This window comes from Oncorhynchus gorbuscha, linkage group LG07 (genome assembly GCF_021184085.1).
Source record: "Oncorhynchus gorbuscha isolate QuinsamMale2020 ecotype Even-year linkage group LG07, OgorEven_v1.0, whole genome shotgun sequence".
Lineage (NCBI taxonomy): Eukaryota > Metazoa > Chordata > Actinopteri > Salmoniformes > Salmonidae > Oncorhynchus > Oncorhynchus gorbuscha.
In genome coordinates this window covers 7,057,766-7,072,014 of record NC_060179.1, presented here as the reverse complement: position 1 = coordinate 7,072,014, position 14,249 = coordinate 7,057,766, and the positions used below count along the sequence as shown (strand labels likewise).

Genomic DNA, 14,249 nt, shown 5'->3' with positions numbered 1-14,249 from the left:
CTGTGTATATAGCCTAGTTATCATTACTCAGTACTGGTACCCTGTGTATATAGCCTAGTTATCATTACTCAGTACTGGTACCCTGTGTATATAGCCTAGTTATCATTACTCAGTACTGGTACCCTGTGTATGTAGCCTAGTTATCATTACTCAGTACTGGTACCCTGTGTATATAGCCTAGGTATCATTGACTCAGTACTGGTACCCTGTGTATATAGCCTAGTTATCATTACTCAGTACTGGTACCCTGTGTATGTAGCCTAGTTATCATTACTCAGTACTGGTACCCTGTGTATATAGCCTAGTTATCATTACTCAGTACTGGTACCCTGTGTATGTAGCCTAGTTATCATTACTCAGTACTGGTACCCTGTGTATGTAGCCTAGTTATCATTACTCAGTACTGGTACCCTGTGTATATAGCCTAGTTATCATTACTCAGTACTGATACCCTGTGTATATAGCCTAGTTATCATTACTCAGTACTGGTACCCTGTTATCATGTACTGGTACCCTAGTTATAGCCTAGTTATTACTCAGTACTGGTACCCTGTGTATATAGCCTAGTTATCATTACTCAGTACTGGTACCCTGTGTATATAGCCTAGTTATCATTACTCAGTACTGGTACCCTGTGTATATAGCCTAGTTATCATTACTCAGTACTGGTACCCTGTGTATATAGCCTAGTTATCATTACTCAGTACTGGTACCCTGTGTATATAGCCTAGTTATCATTACTCAGTACTGGTACCCTGTGTATATAGCCTAGTTATCATTGACTCAGTACTGGTACCCTGTGTATATAGCCTAGTTATCATTACTCAGTACTGGTACCCTGTGTATATAGTCTAGTTATCATTGACTCAGTACTGGTACCCTGTGTATATAGCCTAGTTATCATTGACTCAGTACTGGTACCCTGTGTATATAGCCTAGTTATCATTACTCAGTACTGGTACCCTGTGTATATAGCCTAGTTATCATTACTCAGTACTGGTACCCTGTGTATATAGCCTAGTTATCATCAGTACTGGTACCCTGTGTATATAGCCTAGTTATCATCAGTACTGGTACCCTGTGTATATAGCCTAGTTATCATTACTCAGTACTGGTACCCTGTGTATATAGCCTAGGTATCATTACTCAGTACTGGTACCCTGTGTATATAGCCTAGTTATCATTACTCAGTACTGGTACCATGTGTATATAGCCTAGTTATCATTACTCAGTACTGGTACCCTGTGTATATAGCCTAGGTATCATTACTCAGTACTGGTACCCTGTGTATCATTATAGCCTAGTTATCATTACTCAGTACTGGTACCCTGTGTATATAGCCTAGTTATCATTGGTACTCAGTACATGTACTGGTACCCTGTGTATATAGCCTAGTTATCATTACTCAGTACTGGTACCCTGTGTATATAGCCTAGTTATCATTACTCAGTACTGGTACCCTGTGTATATAGCCTAGTTATCATTACTCAGTACTGGTACCCTGTGTATATAGCCTAGTTATCATTGACTCAGTACTGGTACCCTGTGTGTATATAGCCTAGTTATCATTGACTCAGTACTGGTACCCTGTGTATATAGCCTAGTTATCATTGACTCAGTACTGGTGCCCTGTGTATATAGCCTAGTTATCATCAGTACTGGTACCCTGTGTATATAGCCTAGTTATCATCAGTACTGGTACCCTGTGTATATAGCCTAGTTATCATCAGTACTGGTACCCTGTGTATATAGCCTAGTTATCATTACTCAGTACTGGTACCCTGTGTATATAGCCTAGTTATCATTACTCAGTACTGGTACCCTGTGTATATAGCCTAGTTATCATTACTCAGTACTGGTACCCTGTGTATATAGCCTAGTTATCATTACTCAGTACTGGTACCCTGTGTATATAGCCTAGTTATCATTACTCAGTACTGGTACCCTGTGTATATAGCCTAGGTATCATTACTCAGTACTGGTACCCTGTGTATATAGCCTAGTTATCATTACTCAGTACTGGTACCCTGTGTATATAGCCTAGTTATCATCAGTACTGGTACCCTGTGTATATAGCCTAGTTATCATCAGTACTGGTACCCTGTGTATATAGCCTAGTTATCATCAGTACTGGTACCCTGTGTATATAGCCTAGTTATCATCAATACTGGTACCCTGTGTATATAGCCTAGTTATCATCAATACTGGTACCCTGTGTATATAGCCTAGTTATCATCAATACTGGTACCCTGTGTATATAGCCTAGTTATCATCAATACTGGTACCCTGTGTATATAGCCTAGTTATCATCAATACTGGTACCCTGTGTATATAGCCTAGTTATCATCAGTACTGGTACCCTGTGTATATAACCTAGTTATCATCAGTACTGGTACCCTGTGTATATAACCTAGTTATCATCAATACTGGTACCCTGTGTATATAACCTAGTTATCATCAGTACTGGTACCCTGTGTATATAGCCTAGTTATCATCAGTACTGGTACCCTGTGTATATAGCCTAGTTATCATCAGTACTGGTACCCTGTGTATATAGCCTAGTTATCATCAGTACTGGTACCCTGTGTATATAGCCTAGTTATCATCAGTACTGGTACCCTGTGTATATAGCCTAGGTATCATCAGTACTGGTACCCTGTGTATATAGCCTAGTTATCATCAGTACTGGTACCCTGTGTATATAGCCTAGTTATCATTACTCAGTACTGGTACCCTGTGTATATAGCCTAGTTATCTCAGTTATCAGTTATCATCAGTACTGGTACCCTGTGTATATAGCCTAGTTATCATCAGTACTGGTACCCTGTGTATATAGCCTAGTTATCATCAGTACTGGTACCCTGTGTATATAGCCTAGTTATCATCAGTACTGGTACCCTGTGTATATAGCCTAGTTATCATCAGTACTGGTACCCTGTGTATATAGCCTAGTTATCATCAGTACTGGTACCCTGTGTATATAGCCTAGTTATCATCAGTACTGGTACCCTGTGTATATAGCCTAGTTATCTTGACTCATCTTGTATTTATTATTACTTTTATTATTACATGTTATTACCTTTATATTATTTCTCTATTTTCTTTCTCTGCGTTGTTGGGAAGTCAGCATTTCACTGTTAGTTTCACCTGTTGTTTACGAAGCATGTGACAAATACAATTTGATTTGATGACTCCGTCCTTCAGGACCTTTTTTTGATTGTAAGCCACAGTGATTGATCTAGCTCACTGGGAGAGTCACCCGAAGCTATAGCAGATGTCCTTTGTGATTACGTGCGTTCATTGTTCTTCCTGCGCTGCGGAAGCTATGCTGATGCGCGTGTATCTCTGAGTGGCAGGATCTGTCTGTTTTATTGCCACACATCAGTGCTGTGGCTGAGACAGGCTGTCTCCTGGGTCATAGCCATAACACTGCTGCTGCTGGATAAAGGCTCTACAGCTGAGGCTGGGGGCTGGGAGCTGGTGGGCTGAACCTGCAGTACACAATTATAGTCCCTTGCACAGGGGGGGATTCGCAGTGTAAAAGCCGAGTAGCCTATCGACTGGTATAGGCAGTAATAGGCAGTAATAGGCAGTAATAATATAGGCAGTAATAGGCAGTAATAATATAGGCAGTAATAGGCAGTAATAATATAGGCAGTAATAGGCAGTAATAATATAGGCAGTAATAGGCAGTAATAATATAGGCAGTAATAATATAGGCAGTAATAGGCAGTAATAATATAGGCAGTAATAATATAGGCAGTAATAATATAGGCAGTAATAGGCAGTAATAATATAGGCAGTAATAATATAGGCAGTAATAGGCAGTAATAATATAGGCAGTAATAATATAGGCAGTAATAGGCAGTAATAATATAGGCAGTAATAGGCAGTAATAGGCAGTAATAATATAGGCAGTAATAGGCAGTAATAATATAGGCAGTAATAGGCAGTAATAATATAGGCAGTAATAGGCAGTAATAATATAGGCAGTAATAGGCAGTAATAATATAGGCAGTAATAGGCAGTAATAATATAGGCAGTAATAGGCAGTAATAATATAGGCAGTAATAGGCAGTAATAGGCAGTAATAATACAGGCAGTAATAGGCAGTAATAGGCAGTAATAATATAGGCAGTAATAATATAGGCAGTAATAGGCAGTAATAATATAGGCAGTAATAATACAGGCAGTAATAGGCAGTAATAGGCAGTAATAATATAGGCAGTAATAGGCAGTAATAATATAGGCAGTAATAGGCAGTAATAATACATGACTGTAAATGTTGTTCCCTGAAGTGACAGAAATATATTTGGAGAGCAGAACTAACATGCTTAGCAGCTGCATTTTACTGCGTGAATGGTTACTGACGGAATTCATGTGGCAACATAGTACATTAGGACGTCAGGAATTGATGTTCGAGGGTGTCCAATCGCAGCAGCATCCGGAATTTATGTTCTAGGGTATCCAATCACAGCAGCATCCGGAATTGATGTTCTAGGGTGTCCAATCGCAGCAGCATCAGGAATTGATGATGGGTGTCCAATCGCAGCTGCAACCACGATAATCTCCAGTTGTTCGGGTTCTCCTCTGCATAGAGACTGCACTGTGTGTAAGTGGTGTCTGCTGAGCTGGCTCTTGTTGGAGCCAAAGGCTTTTATCTGTACGGATGAGCTCCTTGTACGCTGCACGGTTCAGAAAGGAAGATTCTGCAGCGGAAGGAACCTATCTCTATGGATACTTCCTGTAGAACTCCAGGGATCACTGTTGTGTGCTACAGTTCGCCTTCTAGTCTGCTGACATCGTCTCAAGCTCAATGGGAAACCAAGTGTTTTGTTTGATGCATAGGGCCGATATGGTCAGATGTATTAAGTGTTTGCCACAGCTACACCTGCCAACTAGGGTTACCTGAAAGAGCTCAACTACCAGGCTACGCCGGTTGCTGTTTAATGAGGGGCACCATCTCAACCAGTACGAGACAGTTGGTGAACGGGGACCATCTCAACCAGTACGAGACAGTTGGTGAACGGGGACCATCTCAACCAGTACGAGACAGTTGGTGAACGGGGACCATCTCAACCAGTACGAGACAGTTGGTGAACGGGGACCATCTCAACCAGTACGAGACAGGTGGTGAACGGGGACCATCTCAACCAGTACGAGACAGTTGGTGAACGAGGACCATCTCAACCAGTACGAGACAGTTGGTGAACGGGGACCATCTCAACCAGTACGAGACAGTTGGTGAACGGGGACCATCTCAACCAGTACGAGACAGGTGGTGAACGGGGACCATCTCAACCAGTACGAGACAGTTGGTGAACGGGGACCATCTCAACCAGTACGAGACAGTTGGCGAACGGGGACCATCTCAACCAGTACGAGACAGGTGGTGAACGGGGACCATCTCAACCAGTACGAGACAGTTGGTGAACGGGGACCATCTCAACCAGTACGAGACAGTTGGTGAACGGGGACCATCTCAACCATTACGAGACAGTTGGTGAACGGGGACCATCTCAACCAGTACGAGACAGGTGGTGACGAGGACCATCTCAACCAGTACGAGACAGGTGGTGACGAGGACCATCTCAACCAGTACAAGACAGGTGATGACAGGCCACCTGTTGGATCATAAGCAATACAATGGACCAGGCAAAAACTATGAAAAATATACAATTGTATTACAATAAACTTGGTTCAGTTACAGGTTAAAAAAACAACTGGTAATCTTCTTTCTTCAAGCCAGTACCATAACAATACACACACAGCTGGTGTGTTAGGCTCTACCCAGACAATAATACATACCTAGGACTTGAAATCATGTACTGTCACTTTAAGACCATCGAATGACATTGCATATCATAGTATCATCATCATCGTGACAAATCTACCTGAGGAAGCCACCATCACCCAGAGCACGGGGAGTGGCCAAGTCACTAGAACTACAGAAGAACAAACGATAGCCGACAACCCTAAAGTCCAGCCTATGACAGGCCCACCATATCTACACAGGTATTTTAATATTTAGCCTACCCTGTGTTTATAGCCTAACACATTGTATAGATCAGCAATGATCTACTCCAGTGTCTCTGGCGTAATACCTTGGCTCCATGTTCTAGGTGAACTCTTTTGATTATTCCTTGCCTGGACCCTGTCCCTGGCAATAATGTCAGCATTGCCACAAACACTTTATTATCCACAGCGTGTAACGTCGTTCGTCTGTTGAATGAAGAGAGTCAGACCGAAATGCAGCGTGTAGGTTACTCATGACTTTTAATGAAAGTATCGTGGTACATGAAATAACTGAATAAACGAAAACAACAAACGAAAGGTAAAACCTATTACAGCCTATCTGGTGACTACAACACTAAGACAGGAACAAACACCCACAAAATACAACGCGAAAGTCAGGCTGTCTAAATACGGTTCTCAATCAGAGACAACGACAAGCACCTGACTCTGATTGAGAATCGCCCCAGGCAGCCAAGCCTAACTAGACACACCCCTAATCAGCCGCAATCCCAAATAATACAAACCCCAACACGAAATACAACATATAAACCCATGTCACACCCTGGCCTACCCAAACATATACCAAAAACACAAAATACAATGACCAAGGCGTGACACAGCGCTTCCTCTGTTTGTATCAGTGTGCCTCTCGTGATCTATCAAACTTCATTAGATGTTTTTCAAAAGTGCTTAACAAATTAAATAATACAAGGTGAATTGTGACCCGCGGTTGGCTCACAGGCTTAAGCACCTAGCTTCTCCACTCCCCTAGATCAGCCTTAAGCACCTAGCTTCTCCACACCCCTAGATCAGCCTAAAGCACCTAGCTTCTCCACACCCCTAGATCAGCCTTAAGCACCTAGCTTCTCCACACCCCTAGATCAGCCTAAAGCACCTAGCTTCTCCACTCCCCTAGATCAGCCTAAAGCACCTAGCTTCTCCACTCCCCCAGATCAGCCTAAAGCACCTAGCTTCTCCACTCCCCTAGATCAGCCTAAAGCACCTAGCTTCTCCACTCCCCTAGATCAGCCTAAAGCACCTAGCTTCTCCACTCCCCTAGATCAGCCTAAAGCACCTAGCTTCTCCACACCCCTAGATCAGCCTAAAGCACCTAGCTTCTCCCTACACCTCCCCACTAGATCAGCCTAAAGCACCTAGCTTCTCCACTCCCCTAGTTCAGCCTAAAGCACCTAGCTTCTCCACACCCCTAGATCAGCCTAAAGCACCTAGCTTCTCCACACCCCTAGATCAGCCTAAAGCACCTAGCTTCTCCACTCCCCTAGATCAGCCTAAAGCACCTAGCTTCTCCACTCCCCTAGATCAGCCTAAAGCACCTAGCTTCTCCACACCCCTAGATCAGCCTAAAGCACCTAGCTTCTCCACTCCCCTAGATCAGCCTAAAGCACCTAGCTTCTCCACTCCCCTGCCTTATCTGAAAATCAAGCTACTATATTTGCAGATGATACTACAATTTATACAGCAAGACAATTGGTTCAACAGGTACAGCAAGCTCTACAAGAGGATATGGGAAATATCAGGGAGTGGGTTTGCCGGAACAAACTTATTTTAAACACCAAGAAAACCACAAAGTTATGTTGGTCTGTTCCACCAGGAACAGATCAACACAGCATGGGATACAATGAAGTATGGGAGGAGTACACATTGAGGAAGTGTCAGAAACCAAACTCTAGGAGTGCAGCTAGAAACCAGCTTATCTTGGTTGTCTCAAATAAATAATCTATGTAAAAAAATATATATGTACAACTGCATGCATGATCAGAAGGATAGAAGGATTCTTAAGCAAATAACCCAAGCATTAATTGGGAGTCAGGTGAACTACTGTTCTGTGGTCTGGGAAAATGCAACCGCAAATGAGATTAGGAGGCTGCACGTTGCACAGAACAAAGCAGCAAGGATTGTTTTAAGGTGGATTTATGATTCTTCTGTCGTAGTCACACACAATGCTCCTGGTTGGTCATCAGTCAACAAATAATAGAAAAAAACATGCATATTTTATTTCATAATATACACAATTTAAAAACGTCCAAACTCTATTCACAGTAGTATTCAGTTGGAAAGAGACAGACATTCCATCAATACTATGAATAGATTGTCCTCCATCTATGTGTTATCCAGACAGAAAAGAGAAATAAGCAAAATAACATTTAGATTCAGAGCAATAAAGAAATGGAATCATTTATCTGATGAAACCTTTCAATATGTACATTCAAACGATACTTTAAAAGTATTTAAATATAATACAGGAAAGTGGACTATGACAGATGAAGAATCAATCTATCTTTATAAACTGTTAGAATATTTATCTAGTCAATATGTCAGTGTATTATGTCTGTTTGTAATAGTGTGTTTTATGTGAAAATTTTATAAATTGTATTTTAATGTTTAAAGACTCTTTCTCTCCTCTTTCTCTCTCTTCTCTCTGCTCTCTCTCTCTCTTTCTCTCCTCTTTCTCTCTCTTCGCTCTCTCTTCCTCGTTCTTCCTCTCTCCTCTCTTCCTCTCTTGATCTCTTCCTCTCTCCGCTTTCTCTCTCTTCTCTGCTCTCTCTCTTTCTCTCCTCTTTCTCTCTCTCTTCTCTGCTCTCTCTCTCTTCCTCGCTCTTCCTCTCTCCTATCTTCCTCTCTGCTCTCTTCCTCTCTGCTCTCTTCCTCTCTCCTCACTTCCTCTCTTCCTCTCTCCTCTCTCCTCTCTTCCTCTCTCCTCTCTTCCTCTCTCCTCCCTTCCTCTCTCCTTCCTTTCCTCTCTCCTTCCTTTCCTCTCTCCTCCTTTCCTCTCTCCTCCCTTCCTCTCTCCTCCCTTCCTCTCTCCTCCCTTCCTCTCTTCCTCTCTCCTCTCTTCCTCTCTTCCCCTCTCCTCTCTCTTCCTCTCCTCTCTCTTCCTCTCTTCCCTCTCCTCTCTTCCTCTCTTCCCTCTCCTCTCTTCCTCTATTCCTCTCTTCCTCTCTTCCCTCTCCTCTCTTCCTCTCTCTCTCTCCAGTGGGGTTGGGCAGCCATGGACCTGTTCAGCCAGCTGATCCTAGTCATCTTGGTCACCAGTTTCCTCTCCTTCCAGTGGCTCTTCCACCGGGTCAGTCCCTGGGTCTCCCCCCGCGCCAGTTCTGGCTTCCTACGCCTAGCAGACCAGCAGAAAGTGGAATGGAACTCAAGGTACACAACATTGGCTACTGGCTGCAACACTGATATCATATGATCGTCCTTCATGTGTCACTACATACATGCCAGTTTTGACAGTCTGCTATAAATTTGTTATTGTTGTTAATTTGTCAGACTAGGTCTCTGCCAGACTCTCTGCCATCTGACTCTCTGCCATCTGACTGTCAGACTCTCTGCCATCTGACTGTCAGACTCTCTGCCATCTGACTGCCAGACTCTCTGCCATCTGACTGTCAGACTCTCTGCCATCTGACTGTCAGACTCTCTGCCATCTGACTGTCAGACTCTCTGCCATCTGACTGTCAGACTCTCTGCCATCTGACTGCCAGACTCTCTGCCATCTGACTGCCAGACTCTCTGCCATCTGACTGTCAGACTCTCTGCCATCTGACTGTCTGCCATCTGACTGCCAGACTCTCTGCCATCTGACTGCCAGACTCTCTGCCATCTGACTGTCTGCCATCTGACTGTCAGACTCTCTGCCATCTGACTGTCAGACTCTCTGCCATCTGACTGCCAGACTCTCTGCCATCTGACTGCCAGACTCTCTGCCATCTGACTGTCTGCCATCTGACTGCCAGACTCTCTGCCATCTGACTGTCTGCCATCTGACTGTCAGACTCTCTGCCATCTGACTGTCTGCCATCTGACTGTCAGACTCTGCCATCTGACTGCCAGACTCTCTGCCATCTGACTGTCTGCCATCTGACTGCCAGACTCTCTGCCATCTGACTGTCTGCCATCTGACTGCCAGACTCTCTGCCATCTGACTGTCAGACTCTCTGCCATCTGACTGCCAGACTCTCTGCCATCTGACTGACTGCCACCTGACTGACTGACTCTGCCATCTGACTCTCTGCCATCTGACTGTCAGACTCTCTGCCATCTGACTGCCAGACTCTCTGCCATCTGACTGTCTGCCATCTGACTGCCAGACTCTCTGCCATCTGACTGACTGCCACCTGACTGACTGACTCTCTGCCATCTGACTGTCTGCCATCTGACTGTCAGACTCTCTGCCATCTGACTGCCAGACTCTCTGCCATCTGACTGTCTGCCATCTGACTGCCAGACTCTCTGCCATCTGACTGTCTGCCATCTGACTGTCAGACTCTCTGCCATCTGACTGTCTGCCATCTGACTGTCAGACTCTGCCATCTGACTGCCAGACTCTCTGCCATCTGACTGTCTGCCATCTGACTGCCAGACTCTCTGCCATCTGACTGTCTGCCATCTGACTGCCAGACTCTCTGCCATCTGACTGTCAGACTCTCTGCCATCTGACTGCCAGACTCTCTGCCATCTGACTGACTGCCACCTGACTGACTGACTCTCTGCCATCTGACTGCCAGACTCTCTGCCATCTGACTGTCTGCCATCTGACTGCCAGACTCTCTGCCATCTGACTGTCTGCCATCTGACTGCCAGACTCTCTGCCATCTGACTGTCTGCCATCTGACTGCCAGACTCTCTGCCATCTGACTGACTGCCACCTGACTGACTGACTCTCTGCCATCTGACTGTCTGCCATCTGACTGTCAGACTCTCTGCCATCTGACTGCCAGACTCTCTGCCATCTGACTGTCTGCCATCTGACTGCCAGACTCTCTGCCATCTGACTGACTGCCACCTGACTGACTGACTCTCTGCCATCTGACTGTCTGCCATCTGACTGTCAGACTCTCTGCCATCTGACTGCCAGACTCTCTGCCATCTGACTGTCTGCCATCTGACTGCCAGACTCTCTGCCATCTGACTGTCTGCCATCTGACTGTCAGACTCTCTGCCATCTGACTGTCTGCCATCTGACTGTCAGACTCTGTCATCTGACTGCCAGACTCTCTGCCATCTGACTGTCTGCCATCTGACTGCCAGACTCTCTGCCATCTGACTGTCTGCCATCTGACTGCCAGACTCTCTGCCATCTGACTGTCAGACTCTCTGCCATCTGACTGCCAGACTCTCTGCCATCTGACTGACTGCCACCTGACTGACTGACTCTCTGCCATCTGACTGTCTGCCATCTGACTGTCAGACTCTCTGCCATCTGACTGCCAGACTCTCTGCCATCTGACTGTCTGCCATCTGACTGCCAGACTCTCTGCCATTTGACTGTCTGCCATCTGACTGTCAGACTCTCTGCCATCTGACTGTCTGCCATCTGACTGTCAGACTCTCTGCCATCTGACTGCCAGACTCTCTGCCATCTGACTGTCTGCCATCTGACTGCCAGACTCTCTGCCATCTGACTGTCTGCCATCTGACTGTCAGACTCTCTGCCATCTGACTGTCTGCCATCTGACTGTCAGACTCTGCCATCTGACTGCCAGACTCTCTGCCATCTGACTGTCTGCCATCTGACTGCCAGACTCTCTGCCATCTGACTGTCTGCCATCTGACTGCCAGACTCTGCCATCTGACTGTCTGCCATCTGACTGCCAGACTCTCTGCCATCTGACTGCCAGACTCTCTGCCATCTGACTGCCAGACTCTCTGCCATCTGACTGTCTGCCATCTGACTGCCAGACTCTCTGCCATCTGACTGTCTGCCATCTGACTGCCAGACTCTCTGCCATCTGACTGTCTGCCATCTGACTGCCAGACTCTCTGCCATCTGACTGTCAGACTCTCTGCCATCTGACTGCCAGACTCTCTGCCATCTGACTGACTGCCACCTGACTGTCAGACTCTGCCATCTGACTGCCAGACTCTCTGCCATCTGACTGACTGCCACCTGACTGTCAGACTCTGCCATCTGACTGCCAGACTCTCTGCCATCTGACTGTCTGCCATCTGACTGCCAGACTCTCTGCCATCTGACTGTCTGCCATCTGACTGCCAGACTCTCTGCCATCTGACTGTCTGCCATCTGACTGCCAGACTCTCTGCCATCTGACTGTCTGCCATCTGACTGCCAGACTCTCTGCCATCTGACTGCCAGACTCTCTGCCATCTGACTGCCAGACTCTCTGCCATCTGACTGTCTGCCATCTGACTGCCAGACTCTCTGCCATCTGACTGTCTGCCATCTGACTGCCAGACTCTCTGCCATCTGACTGTCAGACTCTCTGCCATCTGACTGCCAGACTCTCTGCCATCTGACTGACTGCCACCTGACTGTCAGACTCTGCCATCTGACTGCCAGACTCTCTGCCATCTGACTGTCTGCCATCTGACTGCCAGACTCTCTGCCATCTGACTGTCTGCCATCTGACTGCCAGACTCTCTGCCATCTGACTGTCAGACTCTCTGCCATCTGACTGCCAGACTCTCTGCCATCTGACTGACTGCCACCTGACTGACTGACTCTCTGCCATCTGACTGTCTGCCATCTGACTGTCAGACTCTCTGCCATCTGACTGCCAGACTCTCTGCCATCTGACTGTCTGCCATCTGACTGCCAGACTCTCTGCCATCTGACTGACTGCCACCTGACTGACTGACTCTCTGCCATCTGACTGTCTGCCATCTGACTGTCAGACTCTCTGCCATCTGACTGCCAGACTCTCTGCCATCTGACTGTCTGCCATCTGACTGCCAGACTCTCTGCCATCTGACTGTCTGCCATCTGACTGTCAGACTCTCTGCCATCTGACTGTCTGCCATCTGACTGTCAGACTCTGCCATCTGACTGCCAGACTCTCTGCCATCTGACTGTCTGCCATCTGACTGCCAGACTCTCTGCCATCTGACTGTCTGCCATCTGACTGCCAGACTCTCTGCCATCTGACTGTCAGACTCTCTGCCATCTGACTGCCAGACTCTCTGCCATCTGACTGACTGCCACCTGACTGACTCTCTGCCATCTGACTGTCTGCCATCTGACTGTCAGACTCTCTGCCATCTGACTGCCAGACTCTCTGCCATCTGACTGTCTGCCATCTGACTGCCAGACTCTCTGCCATCTGACTGTCTGCCATCTGACTGTCAGACTCTCTGCCATCTGACTGTCTGCCATCTGACTGTCAGACTCTGCCATCTGACTGCCAGACTCTCTGCCATCTGACTGTCTGCCATCTGACTGCCAGACTCTCTGCCATCTGACTGCCAGACTCTCTGCCATCTGACTGCGAGACTCTCTGCCATCTGACTGACTGACTCTCTGCCATCTGACTGACTGACTCTCTGCCATCTGACTGACTGACTCTCTGCCATCTGACTGACTGACTCTTTGCCATCTGACTGACTGACTCTCTGCCATCTGACTGACTGACTCTCTGCCATCTGACTGACTGACTCTCTGCCATCTGACTGACTGACTCTCTGCCATCTGACTGACTGACTCTCTGCCACCTGACTGACTGACTCTGATATCTGACTGACTGATATCTGACTGACTGACTGACTGACTGATATCTGACTGACTGACTGACTGACTGACTGACTGACTGATATCTGACTGACTGACTCTGCTGTCTGACTGACTGACTGATTCTCCTCTGACTGACTGCCTGATTCTCCTCTGACTGACTGACCCTCTGCTGTCTGTCTGACTGCCTGATTCTCCTTTGACTGCCTGACTCTCCTCTGACTGACTGACTGACCCTCTGCTGTCTGTCTGACTGCCTGATTATCCTCTGACTGACTGACTGACCCTCTGCTGTCTGTCAGACTGCCTGATTCTCCTCTGACTGACTGACCCTCTGCTGTCTGTCTGACTGCCTGATTCTCTGATATCTGAGTGACTGACTGACCCCTGAACAGCGATTCATCTCCTTCTCTAATTGGGCTGAATCTGCCTGCCGGTGGCCATAAAACCAGAGAGTTAATTCACCCTGCGCCCTCCTGCGCTCTGAAACGCTTAATCTGCATCACTTATTAAAAATGGTTTCATCACAGATTTGACAAGGTGTGTGTGTGTGTTTCATCATAGATTTGACAAGGTGTGTGTGTGTGTTTCATCACAGATTTGACACGGTGTGTGTGTGTGTGTGTGTTTCATCACAGATTTGACAAGGTGTGTGTGTGTGTTTCATCATAGATTTGACAAGGTGTGTGTGTGTGTTTCATCACAGATTTGACACGGTGTGTGTGTGTGTGTGTTTCATCACAGATTTGACAAG

The 14,249-nt window shown here is 46.4% G+C and overlaps 1 protein-coding gene across 2 annotated transcripts in view; it reads left to right on the top strand.

The window, feature by feature from the left end:
• The window catches only part of LOC124039091 (TLC domain-containing protein 4-B-like), a 41,759-nt gene that overhangs the window by 12,960 nt on the left and 14,550 nt on the right, over positions 1-14,249 (top strand). For both annotated transcript variants that reach the window (XM_046354970.1, XM_046354971.1), the window contains exon 2: positions 9,011-9,180. In XM_046354970.1, the coding sequence (XP_046210926.1) occupies positions 9,026-9,180 (155 nt within the window). In that variant the 5' untranslated portion in view covers positions 9,011-9,025. The remainder of the gene's footprint in view (positions 1-9,010; positions 9,181-14,249) is intronic.